This window comes from Hoplias malabaricus, chromosome 1 (assembly GCF_029633855.1).
Source record: "Hoplias malabaricus isolate fHopMal1 chromosome 1, fHopMal1.hap1, whole genome shotgun sequence".
In the NCBI taxonomy this organism is placed as follows: Eukaryota; Metazoa; Chordata; class Actinopteri; order Characiformes; family Erythrinidae; genus Hoplias; species Hoplias malabaricus.
This window is the reverse complement of record NC_089800.1, coordinates 10,847,997-10,870,105: the sequence shown is the minus strand read 5'-3', so window position 1 is coordinate 10,870,105 and position 22,109 is coordinate 10,847,997. Positions and strand designations below refer to the sequence as shown.

Sequence of the window (22,109 nt, the reverse complement as noted above, 5' to 3'; positions counted from 1 at the left end):
TAAAGTCTATACCGATTCCCTATATCTCAGATTAAACGCCAGGCAAGGGCGTTAGTACGCCTTGACTTCAGAGCGCTTAGTGCTGCCCGGTACTAACCGCTAGAGGGCAGCATCGGATTTGTTACCGTTAATAGAACGCTAAATTTCAGAACAGAATAAACAAAAATTAACTGTAAACACTGTTCTAAAAATATAAACTGGGAGAATGTTTCAGAAAGCAGGATTTGTCTTTGGTTAAATTACCTATCGCTAGCTAACTGAGACTATAAGGACATTAAAGAGAAAATACATATTTCCACAGATATCTAACCAAACTAAGTGATGCTTTAGTGCAGTGGTAAGATTAAACGCTTCCTACAAAAGGAAAGAGGTAAACTCTATATATAATATAGATATTTTTACTGTACAATACAACAGAGTTAAGCTACACTTGTAGTTTTTACAATGTTTTTTAGTTTGTTTTTAATAGGCCAATCTTCAAATGTATGCTTCTGCCCCAAGCACTTCATATCAAACCACTCTGAACAACTGTGATTACATCTTGACAATTTCTTTATACGAATTAAAGTTTGAAAAACTAGGAATATCTCAGAATACAACAGAATTCCACAGAATACTCAAATTCCCGTCAGCCACCTGTGAGTATACGTCATTGTGTACGCGAGATTTTATTGGTCGTTGGGTTTGTATCTTTATCGTAGCTTGCAAGGACGTCTCTCTGTATAAAGCTGCCTTTCAAAGCCGTGACAAGTGAGTACTTTGGGTTTATTTGCACCCATAATTTTAAACTACCTTAGTTTCTATTAATTCGGCACTCAGAGCAGATTTGGAGAGGATATAAGTGGACAGTTTCAACGGTAAAGGTAGAGTTAGCAGACTAATATGTAGCTGAGGTGCTGCCTCTGTTGGGCGAGATTTGAACACAGTTGCTATCAGTTGCTGTCCACAACCTGTGCTCATATTTCAAGTGTTTAAAGATAAGAGTGTTTAGTAGTGAGGGGCACACATCGAGGACAGACATGAACTCTACCGCAGTTACTGTATTTTTCAGTAAGGTCTGCGACTGAAAGTGTTTGGAATTCATTTATAATGCCTTATTTCATCCACGAATTGATTGTTTAATGTTTCTTTTTGCTTTTCCAGGCCCTGACCATGACTATGGATTGGGTAGGATACGGGTACGCAGCCCTGATTGCTTCAGGAGGAGTGATGGGTTATGTCAAAGCAGGTAAAGTGGGCCTAGTAACAGTCATTACACTAATTGGTTAATTCACTCCATATAACTTACTAAAAGCCTCTCTTTTCTTTCATCATGATCCTTTTTTTCCTCAGTAGTGGGTACAGGAATAAGGGGTCAATAGCCATTTTATTTACTGTCCAAAACATCTAGTATACAGACTCCTCTTTTTGAGTATTAAAGGCATTAAATTCCTCAGACGTCAGGTTTCGATCACCAACACCAACACCACGGAGAAAGAAATCTGAAACATTTTACACCACTTTAAAGACGTTTGCATATCATCAGAGCTGAAATTGTTGTAATCCCCCCTTTAAATCTGCAATGTTTTTGTTCTGTTTGTTTTAACTGCAGGAAGTGTCCCTTCTTTGGCAGCTGGGCTGCTCTTTGGAGGTCTGGCAGGTTTTGGAGCTTACCAGATATCACAAGACCCTAAAAACATTTGGGTATCATTAGGTCAGCGTTTTTCGAATTGTTTATTAACTTATACCACACATTGCATATTTACAATTCATCAAACTACACTGCTATTGATTATTCTTGCTTTTATCTAGATTCAATTTAAATAATACGTATTGAATACCAGAGCTTAACATTGGGGTGAACATTAAAGGTGTTGAACAAGACATTCACAGAGTTTCAGAGGCATGAGAAAGAAGAGGAGAATGCCATTAAATGGCTTTTAGAAATGTCTAATTTCACTATGAGATCATGATTTGATGAGGATTGGGACTGTGGAACGGTGAACTGTTTTCTTCTATGGCGAACCGTCACCTACCTTTCAGAACAGTTGGTGTAGTGTTTGTGATCCAGAACAAATTTCTGACCTCACTAAACCCTCTGATGTAAAACTTAACAAGGACGGCTTCAGTTCTAATCAGGCTTTTTTCCACACAAAGTAAATTTAATACAGACATTTGGTTTTATGTGTTTGTTGAGTAGCCACATCAGGAACCTTGGCTGCTCTCATGGGGAAGAGATTTTACAACTCTCGCAAGATTATGCCAGCGGGAATAGTGGCTGGAGCAAGGTACCTATCACACATTACACTCAAACTAAATATTGCACATTACAATACTACACATTATAACACTCTGACTGCCGCTTCCAGTCTGATGCACTATTATTGTGGCCCCAGATTTATGTCACTATTGTTATTATTATTACATTGTAGCATATTGACACTTAACTGGTGATACTTTACATTTCTATCAGTAGTTTGATCAGAGGAGGATGGATCCCGTTTGTGAGTCTTGGTTCCTCCCAAGGTTTCTTCCTCCAGCCTCGAGGGAGTTTTTCCCTGCCACTTGCCTTTGGCTTGATTGCAGTGGGCTTTGATTTAAATGATCTGTTCTGATACTAATTATGTAAAGCTGCTTAATGACAATGTCAGTTGTAAAAAGCGCTATATAAATAAATTTAATTTTTTTTCTTTTGATTACACAATGACTCTCAGCACCAAAACATACTATACGTGAATTGGCAATTGAAATCTCAAATGACTGAGCATTTTTTTTCTCTTTGCTGGATTTAACGGCAAAGGTTTCTCACTTTTTAAAAAGAGGTATTATCATCAGGCATAGTAACAGATTTGAACATTTGCTTGCTAATGTTAATCAAATATAATAGTTATCAAAAATGTCTTGTCTAGTCTGATTTATTTGCTTTCTTTTTTTTCAGCATCCTGATGTTGGCAAAGCTTGGTGTTGGTGTTCTACAGAAGCCACAAGATTCATGATAAACTGGTGTCACACAAATCACTAAAAAATCTTTTCTTTATTGCTACTCTAAATTGTTGTCTTGAGTATGGTTAAACAGGACTGTGAATCTCATTTTTATAAAAATGTTTATATGAATGATATAAGGTTTAATAAAAATTGTACAAATTAAACATACATGAAATTATATCCATCACTGTAAGAGGTACTATATTCGTTCACAAATGCATTCCCATTCAGCCCACAGGACAACGCTTTCAAAAATCTTACTCTTCATTGATTTTAAGCTACAACACAATAAGTCTGGTTACATATACTATAGTGTCAGTTAAAACAGGTATTGGTGCAGTATCAGTCCAGTATAGAGACTTGTGAATGAAATCTGGTTGTTATTTGGGTAACACTTCTATAAAACAAAATCGACACCACCATAAATATATTAAAAAATACATGTAGGCCAAAACTTCATCAATCAAGATTACCGTAAACAATCTTAGTAATTCTCCTATAAATACATTCTGTTCTGAAGAACTGACATAGAAAATGTACTGAAAGTCACAGTCATCAGTGCCTACTTTCCAAGGCTTCAAATCAGACTTTTATCAGTTGTGAATTAAGAATAATTTTAATCAGTAAAGAGAAATATTTTCTACAAAATCATATTTAGCAAAAAAAAGGAAAAAGTGATAAATACAAAATAATTTAAATACTATTATTAAAACTGAACAGTTTAGGTCCTAACTATAACAAACATTACCATTTTTGACTTACACAGCTCTAAACTCTAATCAAAGCACAATGGGATTTACACAAACTGCCTCAAACTGCAAATTAGCAACAGCAGAGGCCTTTAAAACCTTTAGTCCTTTAGTCCACTGTATAATTAAAGCACATTTTAATAATGAAACTGTAGGAATGACATTTCAACTGGATATCATCATATCAGTATGAGGACATCCGACATGTTCCAGCAAGAAACTTGCAAAGTGATTTTGCAGATCCTTGACAGCATCAGGTTTAAATAAATAATTATCAGAGTTGTAACAAGGCCCCACTTCAGTCCAGATGGGCCAGCTCCAACCTACTCGAGCCAATCTGAAGGTGTGCTACCGATGGTTCCCGTACTTTGCGGCCCAGTCCACTCGGCCATGGACAGGTTGGACAGGAGCTGCTCGAGAGAGCAGGTTTCCAGAGTTTCTCCCCAAGGCTGAGTAACTTGGTCCTTTGACCTGCGATTTTTCTGCTCTTCTTTTCCACCCATCGAAATCTAAAATGCAGCGTTCAAAAACAAGAGGCAAAGTTAATAAGACAAAGCAAATGGGTAAAGTCCAGGAAAGGGGGTGGGGTTCTCCTTCCCCCCCCCAAATAGAAGAGACAATTCTACTCTCAATTTCAACTGCTTGGCTTTTTCCATCTAGGTGAACAAGGCCCTACGCTTTACCTTCAGAACTCTCATTCAGTGAAGAAGAGGCAGCAGGTTTTGGTTTTGAAGGCTTTGTTTTGACAGTTTTAGAATCAGCAGTAGCAGAAAGATCAACTAAGAGGAAGGAAACGTAAAAGCATTGATGAAGATTAACGAAAGAAACAGGAAAGAAAAGGTCTGATACAATTAATAAGCATTTGCCTGAAGCAGTTTATTTTAGCCAAATACAGGTAAAGCTTCTATGGAGCAACCGGGACAAAAATCATCCAATGGACTTCAACAGAAAGTGTCTTTAATGAAAACATCACACTCTGCTGAAAATAAATGATTAAAATCTGCTGGTATTTTAGAATGTGTAGTAGCTGGACCTCAACATAATTAGTGACATTAATTATCAAATGACATGAGTGCTTCATGAGTTTTAATACTTACGGGCATGCTGGTTTCCAATTGGTGCAAGCTGAATCCTCTGTCCAACAGATCCAACCTCCTTCTTTTGGAAAGATGGGGTATAACCCCCAGAGAGATTATACGTGGTGCTGACAAAGTTACCTACAAGACAAACATATATGTTAAGTTACAAATCGTACATTATTTACCATAATTAGTTTGTGAGCTGATGAAAATGTGCTTAATTTTCTCAAATTTGTGGTCCAAATTGTAATGTGATTGCTTCTACATGAGGTTACCCTTTATGACGTTTTGTGTTGGAGCCCTATTGAAATTTACTCAGGCGATAATAGTTCTGTACATGCTCAGCTTTATAAATAATAACATAATAACAAAGTGTGACAGACAACATCATTGTTACAGTCATTGAGATTTTTTTTATGTTTATTTTTAAATTGGGATATATGATCATTTAACAAAGCTAACATTAGTTGTGTAAACTGTTACACATGCCCTTTCCGGCCAAGTTTGGATTATCAATGTAAAATATATTTTAGTTTGTTCCATGAAGCTTGTCCAACCTTCTATCAGTTGGTATGAAAGCATGCAGGCATAGTACAGAGAGGTCATTCAATGCACAATTAGTTTCAGTAGCACAATTTGTCCTGCCCGCTAAGCAAAGTTGATGACAGTTAGTGTCAGTGATAAAGAACAACACTGTCAGAGTTGTGGATACCTGTGGGCTGTTCAATTTTCTCTAGTAGCCGTTCTTTGGGCTTATCTGAGGCCTTAGTGCCACACACTTCTGCTTCTGGGGATAATGAGAGAAGCGAAGGAAGCATGCAAGGAGAAATGAAGGCAAGAAACAATACAGTAAAAGAAACAACGAAGCTCAAAAGCAGAAGTGCCAAAAGCAGCTTGTGAATGGAGAGAAGAACTTGTGTCTGGGCAGTGATGCTTTACTGGTCAGCAATATGAGGGTCATTTGATATCGGCACACTATCCAGATCCTCTGAATAAAGCAAATGTCTGCAAGGTGGTTTTATATTGAGTGTCGATCAGATGGCCTATGAATAATGGAAGACTTGGTCCCTGCCACAGTCAAGCTACTTATGAGCGTTTAAATCAGTCTATTGTTCCTGCCAAGTGTTGACAACTAGGAACCCCACATTTTTGGGGGGTGGTGTTCTGCCTTCATATGCATAGCCTTGTTATTCTGACAGCTGCTGGCAAACACACTGCTCTTCTTATATCACCACTGTCCAATTTCTATTGGTCCATTCATCATGAAATGTACACACAATGTGAAGGACATCTGCTGTGTTCAAATGATGAAGTAAACTAAAATTCCCCAAAAACGGAGATGCATGGTTTTAATTGGACAGCGACGATATGTAAGCTTACCTGAACTGACTCGGGGACCCGGTGCTCCTCCAATAGGTGCGAGTGTTTTGTTGTGTTGGGCCGGTATGTTCTCTCTCTGAGACTCCTTTTCTCCAGCTGAGGGTGTGCTCTTACTAATCAAACCTGAAATAGATGTTTATAAATACTATATTTATTATACCTTTACTATTGTTACAGAAATTACATAAGAAGATACATCACCTTGTGGCCATAGAATATTTAACAGTATGAAGTAGGGATACTGAATGCAATGATCATAAATCTGAGCATTCCCTGAACAGCATTGTATAGGCTACAAAACTATTCTTTACTGTCTATGTGGGTGTACAAAAACTCATATGTATTTCCTTAAAAGGTTCCTTATGTTGATGCAAGTGACGGTAGCCATTACCGCTTATACACAAAAATAATCATCACTTTAAAAGCATTTTAGCAGTAGCTCCAGGTAGTGTTCACTCCGGACCAACTGTGACCCTGAAATGGTTAAGCTGTTACAGACAATGAATGAATGAATGACACTGGTCTGTCACACAGTTGTCATGTGAAGTAGTTTAATTTTAAGTAACAAGTTAAGTTACTTAAAATTAAAAAGTTAATTTTAAGTAAGAAACAAAAACAAAATCAAAGCAAACTTGCCAGGCAGGTATCTTGATTGGCGCAGATAATGCTGTCTAGCTGAAGAAGTGCATTGTAGATTGGAGTCTGGCTGGTTGGTTTTGATGTTGCTCGGTAGTTTTGTTACAGTGCTAAATGTGTAGAGAGGTTTTTGTTCCTTTGGCCTAATACACAGAAAACGGGGAAGAAAATGCAATGAAATGGTCAATACATCACTAGAAGTAAAAAATACCAAAATATTCTTAGACTGAACATAGGAGGTGCTAAAAAACATTATCTGCAGACTTTAAAAAGTTCAAACATAAAAATATGAAACCCCTCTTACGGTGAAATAAACTCCTTGTTTGTTTTGCCTTCTTCTAAACCCATGCTAGGCTTCTTTGAGGTGGACGCAGCAGTGTCTGAGCGATCGGATTCATCCCAGCTGTCAGACAGCTTGGTCTGCCCCCACCGTCTCCGTCCACTCTTCAGTCCTGACAAACTGTTCTCATTTCCCACCGACCTCTTCAGGAATAAAATCAGATATTTGGTACTGATTAGAAAAGAATGCTTGCTCTAAAACCCGTATTTTAATCTGTTATTATGATTTAAATTTGACAGGAAAAGTTTATTTCAACCAATGCCTATGGATTGCTTTAAAACAGTTGTTGTAGCAGCAGTCACACTGCAAGACTGTGGATCAAAATGCCATGGTAATGTTTTTGTGGCAATCACTACACCTTAAAACTTTTTCACACTGCTGCATACTCAGTGCCCTAATGTGATCTATTAAAATCCAAAAGACATTCCTTATCGTTCCATTGAGAATCCTTCACCTTTTGTGTATTAAGTGGTAGAGGCTCAACTTGGCGATCTGCTTGAGGCAGAGGGATTTGCTGCAATGGCTGATGGAAGCTTCTCCCCTGGACCTTGGTCTGAGAGCGTAGGACTGGTTCTGAAGCTGACTGCAGTTCGGTTTTGGGCTCACTGAGCTGAGCTAGCTTCGTCTGCATCTTTCGGACGTCAGGGGTCTGCGCTCGGGGGCCTAACACTTGGCCCACTTGGAAGTAGGGGTACCTCAGTGCCTGGTTAATAAAAGCTTCAGTCACTTGGAGATCATTTCAGCCTGGTATTAATAAAAGTTTTTTCCAAAATAAACATCTTGCAGCTTCTTGGGACAAACCTGCACAGCCGTTGGCCTCTTCTTTGGGTCCCACTGCAGAAGATCTTTCATTAATGTGAGAGCTTCATTACTGGCATTGGGAATGAGGGTCTTCAGAGGTGTGGGCACACATTGAGGGAAGCGGAAGTTCATTGCTGCAGCCAGCTGATATCCCTCTGGCCAATCGGTCTGCAGGTGCAGAGAATTTAAATTTAGTATATCATAATGAAAAGGTCAGCAGGCTACATGACAAACCTACAAAACCATTCTTTTCCAATGTGTGTCAGTAACACTTTCTAGGGTTGTGAAAACCGACTTTGTGTCACCTTATGCTTGTTGGAATAACCTCAGTAGATGTCCATTGTTGTTACACGCAATTACATCATAAAAAAAGTTTTTGAAATTTGCAGAAGCAAAAAGTGTCTGCAAACACCTGCTCTTACCTAACAACCAACTAAAAACATATATGAGCTTTAAATGAGGTAGAACACCTCACTGACGCTCCGTCTTGAGTCATGAGCTCCAATATAAGCCAGAGACACTAAAGCAACACTGCCATATTACATTCTATTTTAGTAGTTAACATACCTTCTTGACTGTACCAAGCACCTGGCAAATTTTGAAGATCTCATCAACTTCACTGTTGCCAGGGAAAAGGGGTCGTAAGGTGTAAAGCTCTGCCATGATGCAACCCACTGCCCACATGTCAATGGGTGAACTATACATTGATGACCTCAAGAGGACCTCTGGAGCTCGATACCTGTACAAACCACACACAGGTTTCAAATGCCAATGCCAGACACAGTGAAAGCAAAATTAAAAATGATTGTTTTAACAGGCAAAAGCCCAAAAGATTGTTTTCCAGTACTGTTCACAGGTACAATTATCCTTGAACATACAGTCTCAATCATCATTATATACAACAAATCGTGATAAATAAATTAAAGAATATGGGAATGTATAGTTGACGGCAACTTACTGTTAGCTTAAGTCCATTCTTTAAGATATAGTAGATGCTGATATCATTCAGAAGTTATGCATTTATATAAATCAGCTGCAATTTTAATTTAAGTGATTTTATCAACAGTAATTTGAATACGTTTTCACTATAAATCAAAATGTATGATGGGAATAAATCAGTTTGCTCTTAACTGTAAGAAAACTGTACCAACTGTACCAAAAGGTCATATGCCTGCAGATATTTATGTAGAATAAAATAAAAATCACATTTCCTTTATGTACAAACCGGATTCCAAAAAAGTTTGGGACACTAGACAAATTGTGAATAAAAACTGAATGCAATGATGTGGAGATGGCAAATGTCAATATTTTATTCGTAATAGAACACAGATGACAGATCAAAAGTTTAATCTGAGTAAATGTAACATTTTAAAGGAAAAATATGTTGATTCAAAATTCAAAAAATGAGTCACGATTTGAAGTTCTTTATGGAACACTGGGATGTCATCCGGACCAGGGAGGACAAGGATAACCCAAGTTGTTATCATTGCTCCGTTCAGAAGCCTGCATTACTGATGGTATGGGGTTGCATGAGTGCTTGTGTCATGGACAGCTTGCATGTCTGGAAAGGCACCATTAATGTAGAGAACTATGTTCAGGTTCTAGAACAACATATGCTCCCATCTAGACGTCATCTCTTTCAGGGAAGACCCTGCATTTTTCAACAAGATAATGCCAGACCACATTCTGCAGCAATCACAACATCATGGCTACGTAGGAGAAGGATCCGGGTACTGAAATGGCCAGCCTGCAGTCCAGATCTTTCACGTATAGAGAACATTTGGCGCATCATAAAGAGGAAGGTGCAACAAAGGCCCAAGACGATTGAACAGTTAGAGGCCTGTATTAGACATGAATGGGAGAGCATTCCTATTTCTAAACTTGAGAAACTGGTCTCCTCTGTCCCCAGACGTCTGTTGAGTGTTGTAAGAAGGGGGGATGCCACACAGTGGTAAAAACTGGCCTTGTCCCAACTTTTTTGGGATTTGTTGACGCCATGAAATTTTGAAACATATTTTTCCCTAAAAATGATACATTCTCTCAGTTTAAACTTTGATCTGTGATTCGTGTTCTATTCTGAATAAAATATTAGATGTTGGCACCTCCACATCATTGCATTCAGTTTTTATTCACAATTTGTTTAGTGTCCCAACTTTTTTGGAATCCAGTTTGTAGTTCAGCGTTCTCTAATAATATGAAAGTTAACATCTGACCAGAGGCTAAGAAGAAAATCTCTCACCATCGTGTGGAGACATAGTCCGTGTAGGGAGGCTGAGAGCGGATCTCTCTGGCCAGACCAAAATCCGCTATTTTAACTAGCTCAGGACCCATACACAGTAGATTCTCTGGCTTCATATCCCGATGGAAAAACCCTACAGAACGGTTCATAAAAATATTTTTACCAACAATCAGTCATGTTCAATTATATAACAATGACTATAAAGGTTACCCACCATACCAGTGCAAGTCTCTATGCAGAAAAACAACTAAAGAAAACAGCTGAAAGAGCCAAGAACCAAGCCCTGTAATGTTTCATCAGATTAAAAAGCAAGGCACATAATAGAATATACATTACCACACTAGGCTTTATTTTAGCCATATTGTAACACTGATCAGTTGCATTTTTCATAATAAAAAGCATAATTAGCACTATTTAATTAGATTTACTGTAGCACTGAATGTGAACTGCTGATAAACTGTAAAAGGTATTGTGAATCATAATACATTTAAGCATTGAGAAAGGATTTCTTATTCCTCATTGAACATGATGTGATATTATGTGGTCCATCCATATACAACTGTAATTAGAAGGTTTTTGGCCATCTGTTCTATGCAAACTGTCAGGCCTCTTCTGCCTCATGAATCACTGAACTGACTACAAGACGTAGTTCAGTGGCATGGCACTGGTGTGAGCATATATGGCACAGTAGTGTTTCAAAGTTTTTAGTGCCATTTGTAGGTAGCAAGTGGTTCACCACCTAAGAGCAGCTCTGTAGCCAGACACTGCAGTGTTAGAGGATACTTAAACAAAAAACATAGCTCGACAGATAATTGATATCCTCCAACAATACAATAAAAAGGACCTGTAAAATGTGTAGCACATTCTACTAAGAATGGCAATTTGTCTGCTATCTGTGCCCTTTTAATATATGGATTTATTTCTGAAATTCTGTAACATAATATGGAGAGGCTCTCTACATTAGAGGGAGTGATAAGGAGCTTCTACATAAGACAGAAAGCAAAGACGAAAAAAAAAAGAAAGATAGGACACACTACACATACAATCTTACCATGCTTGTGCACAAATGCCAAGCCAGAGAGAACTTGAAACATGATGTTCCTTATTTCATTTTCAGTGAACATCTTATTTTCCCTGATGACAAAGATTTTCATGCACAAAAGGAAAGGGGGGGAAGAAAAAGAAAAGCAGAAATAAGGAAAGAGAATCCCCAAAGCATTTCCCCAACAGGTTGTGCGAGAATGTCTGAGTTGTTATGTGGCATGAACCTAATAGCTTGAAAATGCATTTAGCTGTAAGTGTAAGCTTCTTAGATCGAGTCCAGTGTCCACACTTGAGACACTCGCACATCCTGTTACTAAAGAGATGAAGAGAACAGCTGAGGCATTGTGGGGGTGTGCCAGACTCATTGACAGTATTTTCAATCAACACAGGCTTGGCTCAGCTGTTCTACTTTGTATAACACGAATATCACAGTCCTGAGACAGTAAACCTACCATGCTTATGAATAAATGATAATCCCTGCAATATCTGAAAGGTTATGTTCCTGATGACTGACTCAGGGAACAACTTGTTTCTGGAGACAAACAACCGACACAGTGTCAAGTGATTAATTCTAAAATGGATAGAGTATAAAGATTCTCATATGCATTATACAGCAATATTTATTACACAATCTGAGGCTCATTATGAACAATACAATCGACTAATAGGTGACAAATTGACAGAAAAACTGAACACATGACCTAGGAAACAAAATAAACAAAATGTGAAGAAGCCTCCATAATGGAGCTTTGGATTGTACAATAAATACTAAATAACTTTCTAGCACGTGGCATGTATATGGTAAGCAGGTCCAGTTGAGCTTGATATTGGATCAAGATAGCAGCAGGAAAAGATCTGAGTAACAGATTAAATTAGTCTGAAGCTCATACATTTGTGTGACTCCCCATTACTGTGGTCCTTCCCTGGCTTCCTGCATCAGATTTAAAAATTCAATGCTTGCCTATAAACCACAAGCCCTTCGAGTTTCAAGCACAGCCCAGCTTGACACACCACACTTCAAGATACATGGAAGTCAAGCGTCAATACTCTGCTTGAACTTGACTGGCTGTCCCAAGAGCAGACTCTCTTGAGGTCTCCAAGAAGACCCATCTCTTTCTGAAGCATTTATGTGAGAGCTATGTATGTGGACTTTCTTGGAATTGCAGTTATTCTATGTTTAATTCTCCACTTTTCTTTGTAGGTATCAGCACTGGCCCTGTGTTGGCAGTGTGTGAACTTAAGAGTATTTTCAACTCTAACCTATTTGTACTAGCTAGGATATAAACTCTGATTGAACACAAAGCACTTTTGTAAGTTGCTCTGGACAAGAGCGTCTGCTAAATAGCATAAATGTAAAAGAAGAGCCACTCTACGTTATGGGATTTAGAGTGTTATTGCAAGATTTGAGCAGACTGTGTCTAAATAAACAGTATTTCCAACATAGACACCAATTACATAGATTTGGAAACAAAAGTCAATGCAAATCAATACATTTATTCTGACTGATCACCTTTACTTCATGCTGAAACATAAATCATTGTAGTCACCAGATATCAAGCCAAGTGACACATTCAAGAGAGATTTTAGACATGTGCAAAGCCACTTCTTACCTGTCTTTCATCAACTGGTAGAGATTCTCTTTCATGTACTCAAAGACAAAGTACAAGTGGTCGTTTTCTCTGATGACTTCCTTTAGCTTCACTACATTAGCATGATTGAGCTTCTTTAGAGACTGAAAACACACATACATACACCATATTTGTTTTGAAACATGCCATAGATTTACAGCTGATATGTGGACATTAAAACATAAGGGTAGGAATCCAAGAAGCACATTAAACAAAAAAGCTGCTGAGGTTATAGGAGTTTAACAATGAAAACAGAAGTGCAACATTTTTTATTTTGTCTAGACTGTTGGTAAACATGGAGACCACTGAGGAAGGGGCTCTGCAGACATTCTGCAAGGGGCTCAATCAGCTGGGTGACCAGATCCAGCTGCTGTTGAGGCAGACTGTGCTCCACCGGCAAAAGACAAGCCTGGGGGTAGCCCGAGACATTCTAAATGGCTGTCTCTACCTCAGTTCTACCATTGCAGTGGATCCTGTGGGTCATCATCATAACTCCTGCACCAGAGAAGGGCTGGGTACATATCAGCGTAGTTGATGAAAGCTGAGACCCACCCACCACACCACTGGTGCTGCAGCAGAGTGATGACTTTGGCACCATTGTGGGGACAAACCACATCTCCACACAATGCAGCCTGCCCTGAAGGAGCACAGCTACAAGTGTCTGTGCACTGTTCAGGAGAAGATAGACGACCGGGAAGATCATCGTCTCTGGCACTATACCCTCCTACTAACAGAGAAGTAAGGCATACAGCAGGCCATTCTGCTCCACTCCTGGCTCTAGGACTAGTGAGGCAATGTCAGTGTGGACTGTGTGGGCGTTCAGTCCTCTAACAGGCGGAAATGGCCTTCACCTGCTTGGCCTGGTGTAAATAGTTCTTGCTAGGAACATAGAGGAGGTCCTGCACCAGAAGTGACTGATTCTACCCAACCAAAGTATTCAGGCCAATAGACTAAACAGCGACCATGTATGTGATATTAAGAATACTTTTAAGGATACTAATTCATTTGGCCAGTGCTCTGCCTGTATTGAAGTGAATGATATATCATCAATGCCCACTCTTAATAATACATACAAACCCTATATCACTGAGTCTGTCTGTGCCCCGAAGTAAATGTAAAAAATTCAAACAGCCTGTATTAACAAACAAACAATTAAATAACTATTAAATCATCATGAACAAATTGCACCAGTAGCTCCTCTGCCCTAAAGTTTGTCTAGTCAATATAAGATCCCCTTATTTAAAAACAATCATTGTGAATTAAATTATAATTACTCAGAAATGTGATGTCTCAGTGAAACTTGGATAGGACTTGATGAATGTTCAGCACTAAATGAAGCCACTCCTGCAGGCTATAATTATGTATACAGCCAGAAAGTATTAGTTAAAGGTGGTGAAGTATGTGAAATTTACCAAAAATATTTTGATATTCACCAGAAACACTGTGACAACTTTACTTTATTTGAAATTCTTTAGATTAGCATAACTAATCCAGTCATAAATAAGAACATACAGTAATGAATTTTTACATGCTGCCAGCAACCTACTCATAATTTTTTAAAGAATAACTGACTTAGCTGCACATTTATCAGTGTGCAGTGATAAAGTAATAATTATCTGATATAAGGTGGGGGAAGATCCTTTTTCTTATAAAGTCTCCCAAATCTGGAGTAAACTTCCAAATAGTGTCCAGACGCAGTCACCATCTACAGGTCTAGGCACAAAATGTAGTTGTTTGGATTAGCTTTTGGTAAATAATCTTTCCCTTTAGATAAAAGTTTGTGGATCCAGGGGTTCATGAACATAGGGAATTGCAGTGAACCACTACAGGACAGTTGCTGGTGCTGTCATTGTTCCGCTTGCACACCGTCACTGCCAATGTTGCAAGGTGCTCCCTTGTCTATGTATCCTTTTAGTTAGTCTGTTTTAGTCAAATTTCATTCGTCATATTCTCATAATGTTTACATTCTCTGTACTAGACAAATTTAAATCAATACATAAAGAACTTCCTTGGGGGTTACAAGTAATCTAATTTTAATACTATTATTATTATTAATATTATTATTATAGCCACTAACCATCATTAGTTTTATTATTCTTATCATCACTACTATGATTACATCAGTAAACCTGAGCATAACTGTGGAACTGTGACATTTTATCAATAACGTGTATGTGGTTTTGACCAGAGGATGATGGGTCCCCCTTGTGAGTCTTGTTTTCTCCTAAGTATTCTTCCTCCAGCTCCAAGGGAGGTTTTCCTGCCATTTCTCACCTGTGAGTTTTCTTTTATATTTTGTCGATCTATTTGTAAAACATGTTACACAAATTTTGACATATTTACTATTGCTGGAGTTCTCACCTTCACTTCTCTCAGGTTCATACATTCCTCCCACGAGTAGAACTTCCTCTTCATTCTGTGGAGTTTAAACAATGGCCTCAATCTCCAAGGTTTCATTAATAACAAAGCACAATCTTCTGAAGGAATGGTTCAATAAAACAAACTAGCTCTAACATAAAAAAGGAAAGTACAATGCTCATTTGTGGTTACAAGCTTTCATTCAGGTTTAGCTATATTTGCACGTTTCGTCAAGTTATTTTAAATACATATCCCTGCCTGAAATTCTTATATGAACTTAAGAATATAAGAGCATGACATGGCCTGGCCTACACTCAAAAACAATACCTGTATACTTCTGGATGACTATTTGGGGGTTCTTTAAATAAGATTGTATCAGCTACTTCTTTCAAAAACTGGGAACAATTTATCATATTTCTTCTATGCAAAGCAGTACCTTTAAAATTACTGTTTCCATCAAGCCTTTTTTTTTTTATCATAAATCTTACTTAATCTTAAGTAGTCTTAAGTTAACTATTGTATACATTTTCTATCTTGTGAAAAGTGTCAAAGAAACCAGTGCAGCCCAAAATCCTATAGAGCAAGTAACAGAAAAGGGAATATTTTAAACAAAGACCAAGTATTTCACAAATAAGCAATTGTTTGAAAGCAACTGATGAGCCTGGATTATTTTAGGCTAAAACCAGTTTTACTAGGCGCACAAAAAATTGCAGTGTTGCTATGTACAGTCCAGCCCTAGCATAGCAGTTGGTGAGCAGAGCAGCACGTGAAAACTAATCCAGGCAGGGATCTGAGCCTGCTTGTAAGTGCATGAAGAATTATGTAACCCAAGGCACAACTGGCCGATATTGCACCTTTGTTGATGGGACACCGAGGCAACACAAGCCTATGCACTTTCACTCCTTTCACCGTCACTGGAGTATCGTTTTGCATGGTAACCAACTATTCCTGGGCAGCTACAACAGTGTCTCATTGGGCCATTCATAATTCAGCTTACTTGCCCCTGCTGAAAGAGCAGACTTGTAAACTGGAGTGACCTGGCTGCTGCTGAAATCATCCCTGGGCAAATGGGTTTGTTCTGATCCTGTCAGGGTTGCAAGTGGGCAGGGACAATACTGTAGACCACACAATGGTGTGTTGATCAGGCGGGATAATGTAACTATTTAGTTGAGTCTGGAGTGCAGGGTTTGTGTGTAGAGTGGAGATGCCCCAACATCACTGGCTTTAAACAGCTAGCAACCTATTGTGACATCTACTGAAAAATAAGATTTTGCTATTTGATAATTTGCCTTAGAGCAGAGAAAACACAAAAGCAGTGCATTTTATGGTGTACACATTACAGAGACCACAAACACGCTATTTATTTTTTCGTACCTCTTGATGGCCACCAGCTCTCCGGATTCATTGCTCTTCCCCATCAGAACACTACCGTAGGTGCCATCCCCCAGTTGTTTCAGAGTAGTGTAGCGGTTCATCCTCATACACTCATGCAGCTTCCTCCACCTCTCAGATGAAACAGAGTACAGCAAACCTCCTGCCTCACCAGCCCAGTGATGTGGCTCAATCACATATCCACTATGTTGAGCAGACCATTCCAAAACCTCTAATGCAATCAGAAGAAAAGCAAATGGTTTTTATGGTGTATTTTATTCTACATTTGTGAAATTGTAACTGTGAAGTGAGCTTCAAAACAATGCAAATAAACAAACAAATTAACAATCAAATAAACAAACAAATAAATAAGTGGAATTCCACTTTCAGTGGATGCCTGAAATGTACATTGAATTGTGTTGGAAAGAAGCACAAGCTCTAAGAGGATTACTAATGAGGGAAACCACATGCTCCAAAAGTTGGCTGCATACTAGTTAAATGAGGAAGGAAGAACTCCTTAAATGGCTAAAGCTTTTCCTACTGAACATTCAACGTGACAATGTGATCATTTTCCCCATGACATCATCATCCTCTCCTGAGATTTATTCTTTATGAAGAGCCACATCCCGAGGGGAAATGATTAAGCCAGGTCAGGTGATTAACCACACACAAAAGAAGTAAATAGGATCTTACATCAGCTTACTGCTTTTGGGCTCATACTCAATCTCCCTGACTGCCTGTCAAACAGATTTCAAGGCAGAAGAAAGTGTTGTCTTTCAATACTGAGGAAACATTGCTCCCTAAATATTACATCACTGCTCTCAATATGAAGTATAATATGCCTGCACTCAATAGGCTATTATTTTTAATCTGTTTCATTACTCCTTTCATGAATGTCATTTTACTTCACATTTATTTTACTATTATTTACTATTGTGGGTACAACTACTTAAAGACTTTTATTTTGCAAATGCCTGCAGTCTTTGCATTTTTTTCTGTTTAATGAATGAAGGACATTTTAAATATACAGTTTTATATTTTCTACAATAAAGACAAAGCTCATTAATTAAATAATTATTATAAGTTAATTAAATATTATTCTGTTTTATTATTTAAATTATTATTAATATTCAAAGATTTTCCAAATACAGACAAAAATGTCATTTAGTGTGATCATTATATATCTGGCCAGGACATTCCAAAAATATTTTACATAATCACATCACCAAAATAAATGACGTAAGGTTTTGGAGTTGTACATCACAAAAGTGATGGGTTAGAGTGAAATATTTAGTTTTTTTGTCTGTTAAGCCAGGTTTTCTTCCAGTTCAAATCTTTTACTAACATTGTTAATTAGATACAAAACAAGCAGCTTAAAGGCTAAGCACCAGCTCTATGAAAGTGTCAAACAAATAAATACAGTGTAATTTGAGTTCCTAACCTGTGTTTATTGATAGTCAGAAAACATGTTATTTCTTACTAATTCAAGGAATAAGGTTTAAAAGACCGTTGGTCCTCCCCCCAAAGGTGCTCGGAAACTCTAATAGGCGTCTTGTATGTGACGTAGATGGTGGACAACAACTCTAGAAGCTGCAATTAATTTGACGAAAAGGTGTGTTGTTTTTGGCTGCAATCATTCAATGTACAGTGGGACATCTGTGCACAAATGGCCCAAAGATCCCAAAATATCCAGAAAATTGACTAAATTTGTCAACTTTAAACGGGCACTTTGGAAAGGACCATCCGCTCACTCCGTTATCTGTAGTGCTCATTTCACTGGCGCTTTTCCAACAATATGGACATGTAAGGACACCAACGAAAGGTGTTCAAGAGCCTCTGTAACATGGAGGTAAACAGGGTAAGGACACTTACTTTGCCTGTTTTAGTTGGTGTTAGTTAACGTTAGCTTGACTTGCTAAACTCGGTGGTTCAGATTATACTCGGCTACGTAGCTGCATTACGGAGGTTTATAGTGTCGGATGAATTCGAGTTCGACTTCGATCACATTTACAAGAAAAACGGTACCTCTAAATTTAGCTTATTGCTAGGCTATTGTCATGAATAATGTTGGTTATTTAGCTAAATACTGTCATAACCGTCAGTCATAACGGTGTTTTACCGCGGCGTTGTTCAGCTGTTGTCCACCAGTGACGTCACGGTTGCGTTCAAGAATTTCTGTAGCGAGCTCGGGTTTTTCGGTTAATTTAATACAATTGTTAGTTTTAAAGCAAATTAAGCAGCTATTTTCATTTTAATTCATACTCAATTCATATGTCAGTAACTAAAATAATGTGAAATATTCATGGAGGTCCATTAAGTAGTGCTTAGCCTTTAAAAATCTCATTGAAGTTTCTGCATCCTCTATTGATGCAAAGGAGATCCTCACTAAATCTGAAAGATGGACACAATCAGGGCCAGTGTTTCCCAGTCCAGCAAGGTATTCCACAGAGCAGTGTTTTTCAGTTTAGCCTGATGACTTAAGTCCAAAATCAGTTTTGTCCAACAGGAAAATAGCTGAGGGACATTCCTATTGGACAATCCTCAGCCTAAGCTTAAATTAGGTTGCAGTCATGGGTAGAACACACCAAACATAGTAAGTGACTGAAGGTGAAGACTGACCCAAGGACCCCAAGACACTGGGGCTTCAGGAGTTTCAGGGGCATGACATGTTGTGCCTCCATGCATGTTTTCCCCCCTTGCAATACAATCCAATATTGAGGGCATTTATTGTTGTATTTAAGTTCGGGGGGTTAATCTGAATAATTTATTAACCCACTACTGACAAGAGCCTAGAGATGCAAAGGAGATCCAAGCTAAATCTGACAGCTTTGCTAAACCATAAACTTAGCATAAATCAGTACTCTCAATGAAGGTTAAGTACCTTTCCCATGCCGAATCCCCCACTCTCACAATGCATCAGCTCTTTAATAACCATTTCACAAGGTTAAAATAAGTGTTCTAGAGCCAGGAAAACACTGTAAAGTGCAGGGCTGTTCTATAACACAAATTGCAGCTTAGGCATTGTGCTCTCATTAATAACTGGGACAAAATACAAACTAGTCTAATTTATTGAAGGTTTGAAGTTTATTTAGACCAGTCTGATTAGCTTTTAAATAAAATGTACAACATGAAACAATTATGCACAATGTTGAACAAATTGACCTTATTCACTCCAACTCTCTAACGGTAAATTCTCTAACATTTTAAACATGTCTGTTTTGAAAGGCAGAGTGTAAGACATGTTGAGCATTCGTAAAATTCCATGCTAGTCTCCACTGACTGAGCTTTGGTGCTGAGTAATCAGCTAGAAGAGGTTTAGAAGGACTTAGAAAGATGAATGAGGGTGATTGGGGGTGGGGGGTAGGGGGGGCGGGGCATTAACATGCTTCTCAAGGTCGACGAACAAACAAACTCACTCTGAACAACAGGCCTGTGAATCATCACATAGACACAGACGCAAGCAGTGTGTGGCACTCAAGACAGAGCACAAGACTGACATTACAGCACGTGTGTTATTTTTGTTTTTACTTGGTAATATGCTATTAACTTTCTATAATAGCCAAGTAAAATCAGTCAAGTTTAGACAATGCAAATGCAAAGAGTGCTGCAACATAATCTACATTGTTTAAGCTACAAAAAAATCTATCTAGGTTAGATTTAACCTCTGAAACTCGAAAAAACATAAACTTGCTTATAGCATGAATTGAGTATTAAATATAGAAAATAATACATTTATCCATTCTGAAAGGTTTGCTGACAGGAGCATATATATGAGGCATATTTACACATTTTATATTGTTTGGGAAGTGAGGCTACTAATCATTTGTTTTGTAAGTGGAGTTTTTGTTCATTCTTTCCTGATACGAGACATAAGGTGCTTAACAATTTGCTATCAGCCTGATTCTCCTCTTTACCATACATTTAAAATAGGAGACAGATCTGGAGCACAGACAGGCTAGTAAAGCACATGCACTGTGTCTATAAAGCCATGCTGTTGTAGCATGTGCAGAATAAGGCCTGGCACTGTCATGCTGAAATAACCATGGGCTTCCCAGAAAAAGACATGTCCTTGGTAGGCAATGATGCACACTCATATCATGACAAATGAGCTTTAACACCTTTTTCTAATAACATTCTAGATAGTCCCTTTCAAATGGATGTTTGTTTTGTTTTGTTTTTTTAGAAAACAGGCTCAAATGCGAACTCCTCCAACCACAACACGTTTCCACATCAAAACACTGTAACTTGAATATTTTATCAAATTTTCACTCATTTTCATATATTAATTAAAATGTAAAATTTAGGTTAAAGGCTTTAACACAAAGCTTTTTCTTCCTATGATCTTCAGTTCAGGTTCCAATTCTAGCTGAAGGTGTGACGTTTTCATAACATATAATGGCTCATTTGTTAAAATTAGTTATGAGCATAAGAAGTTAAATTAATTAATGCACTCATGTAAAAATACATAAAATCTGAACATTTTCAAATGTAAAGTATAGTTATAGTGGCCTAGGGCCTCCATAAATAATTCTGGCTATAGGATTTAATAAATCATTCATTCTTTAATTACTTTTTTTTATTTCTTACATTTTCTGTAACTGCTTCTTATTGTCGTGGGTCTCGAGCCTAAACAGAGTCATTGGGCACGACTCCAAAACTCTGCGGCTGCGTGACAGTAGCGCCACGTTGTCGCCCAGGTTTAAATGATGTTGTAAATTATTGATCTAAAATAAAAATCTATTTTTATAGGTTGCTGTGATCGAATTTTTAAACTAGTTTACTGTTTTTTACCTTAGATAAATATATGAAACTGTAACAACAGCATCGTGAAAATAATCAGCACTTTAATGACTAGATAATTTACAAATGACTATTCTAAATATTTGTAAATAGTAAATATGCTACACTTAATGTATCTTATACATATGAGTCACATATCATATATTAAGCCGTGGTGGTGAGCTAAGCTAACAATAACCAGCTAATCGCATTAAGCGTCTGTGTGACAGCTGTAGCTGTAAGATCTAGGTTCAAAATACTGTTCAACGTTAACTGCCCCGTGCTTCACCCTCTTTCCCACTTTTTTAAACTCACCGCTGTGTACACCGCCCTGGTCCTGGTCCGTTGTCTGGAGCTGGAGATAAGTTGTGTTGGAGATAAAGTTGAGCTCTGGCCGATAAGGCGTGTGTCCCCTCTCCTTGGTAACGGAGACTCCAACTCAGTGTAACCCACCAATCATCGCGCTGGAGCACAAGCACGGGTTTGTGGGAATTGTAGTCGGACCACTGGTCACCGTCGCTACGCTGAATAATGTAAACAGAGGCACGCATAAATAACAGCATTATTAAGAGCAGGTAAATAACAGCAACTCAAACTTTACATGACTTCATTAACACAGCTAGCTAACTACTACTTAGCTAGAAAACGTTTGGCGACGTTCCCTATTAAGTCCGGTGCATATCGTGGTGAAAAGGATGTATTTTGTAGAAATTACGTTTAGTGAAACAACGTACATGCGTG

General features: G+C 38.1%; 2 protein-coding genes across 9 annotated transcripts; one reads left to right on the top strand and one right to left on the bottom strand.

Annotated features, from left to right (window-relative positions):
• The first annotated feature begins 623 nt into the window (after nt 1–623).
• On the top strand, nt 624–3,126 carry tmem14ca (transmembrane protein 14Ca). Of its 3 annotated transcripts, none has more exons than XM_066646726.1 (5): nt 624–750; nt 1,144–1,228; nt 1,592–1,693; nt 2,180–2,267; nt 2,918–3,126. In XM_066646726.1, exons 2-5 carry the CDS (start codon nt 1,153–1,155, stop codon nt 2,973–2,975), a joined length of 324 nt encoding a protein of 107 aa, XP_066502823.1. In that variant the 5' UTR covers nt 624–750; nt 1,144–1,152; the 3' UTR covers nt 2,976–3,126. The 3 variants fall into 3 exon arrangements, with proteins under 3 accessions (XP_066502823.1, XP_066502830.1, XP_066502818.1); XM_066646733.1 differs by lacking the exon at nt 624–750 and adding an exon at nt 764–863; XM_066646721.1 differs by lacking the exon at nt 624–750 and adding an exon at nt 870–1,055.
• Nucleotides 3,127–3,364: 238 nt separating this feature from the next.
• On the bottom strand, nt 3,365–21,836 carry mak (male germ cell-associated kinase). Of its 6 annotated transcripts, none has more exons than XM_066646675.1 (16): nt 21,684–21,836; nt 16,593–16,821; nt 15,222–15,276; nt 12,843–12,964; nt 11,685–11,764; nt 10,189–10,321; nt 8,517–8,688; nt 7,950–8,117; nt 7,603–7,851; nt 7,113–7,291; nt 6,809–6,951; nt 6,173–6,295; nt 5,505–5,579; nt 4,811–4,930; nt 4,397–4,492; nt 3,365–4,222 (listed from the first exon to the last, which is right to left on the bottom strand). In XM_066646675.1, the coding sequence occupies exons 2-16, from the start codon at nt 16,697–16,699 to the stop codon at nt 4,062–4,064; spliced, it is 1,983 nt and encodes a 660-aa protein (XP_066502772.1). In that variant the 5' UTR covers nt 16,700–16,821; nt 21,684–21,836; the 3' UTR covers nt 3,365–4,061. The 6 variants fall into 6 exon arrangements, with proteins under 6 accessions (XP_066502772.1, XP_066502763.1, XP_066502789.1 ...); XM_066646666.1 differs by lacking the exon at nt 11,685–11,764 and adding an exon at nt 11,240–11,322; XM_066646692.1 differs by lacking the exons at nt 4,397–4,492; nt 11,685–11,764 and adding an exon at nt 11,240–11,322.
• Nucleotides 21,837–22,109: the final 273 nt, after the last annotated feature.

Bases quoted from the DNA above. Each gene is read 5' to 3' on its own strand.
- mak (XM_066646666.1), bottom strand. From the start codon at position 16,699: ATGAGGATGAACCGCTACACTACTCTGAAACAACTGGGGGATGGCACC. The intron at 8,689-10,188 runs GTGAGAGATTTT...TGGTTTGTACAG, and splicing joins GACTATGTCTCCACACGATG to GTATCGAGCTCCAGAGGTCC. The intron at 8,118-8,516 runs GTATGTTAACTA...CTGCACCTGCAG, and splicing joins TGCTTGGTACAGTCAAGAAG to ACCGATTGGCCAGAGGGATA.
- tmem14ca (XM_066646721.1), top strand. From the start codon at position 1,020: ATGAACTCTACCGCAGTTACTGTATTTTTCAGTAAG. The intron at 1,229-1,591 runs GTAAAGTGGGCC...TTTTAACTGCAG, and splicing joins GATGGGTTATGTCAAAGCAG to GAAGTGTCCCTTCTTTGGCA. The intron at 1,694-2,179 runs GTCAGCGTTTTT...TTTGTTGAGTAG, and splicing joins AAACATTTGGGTATCATTAG to CCACATCAGGAACCTTGGCT.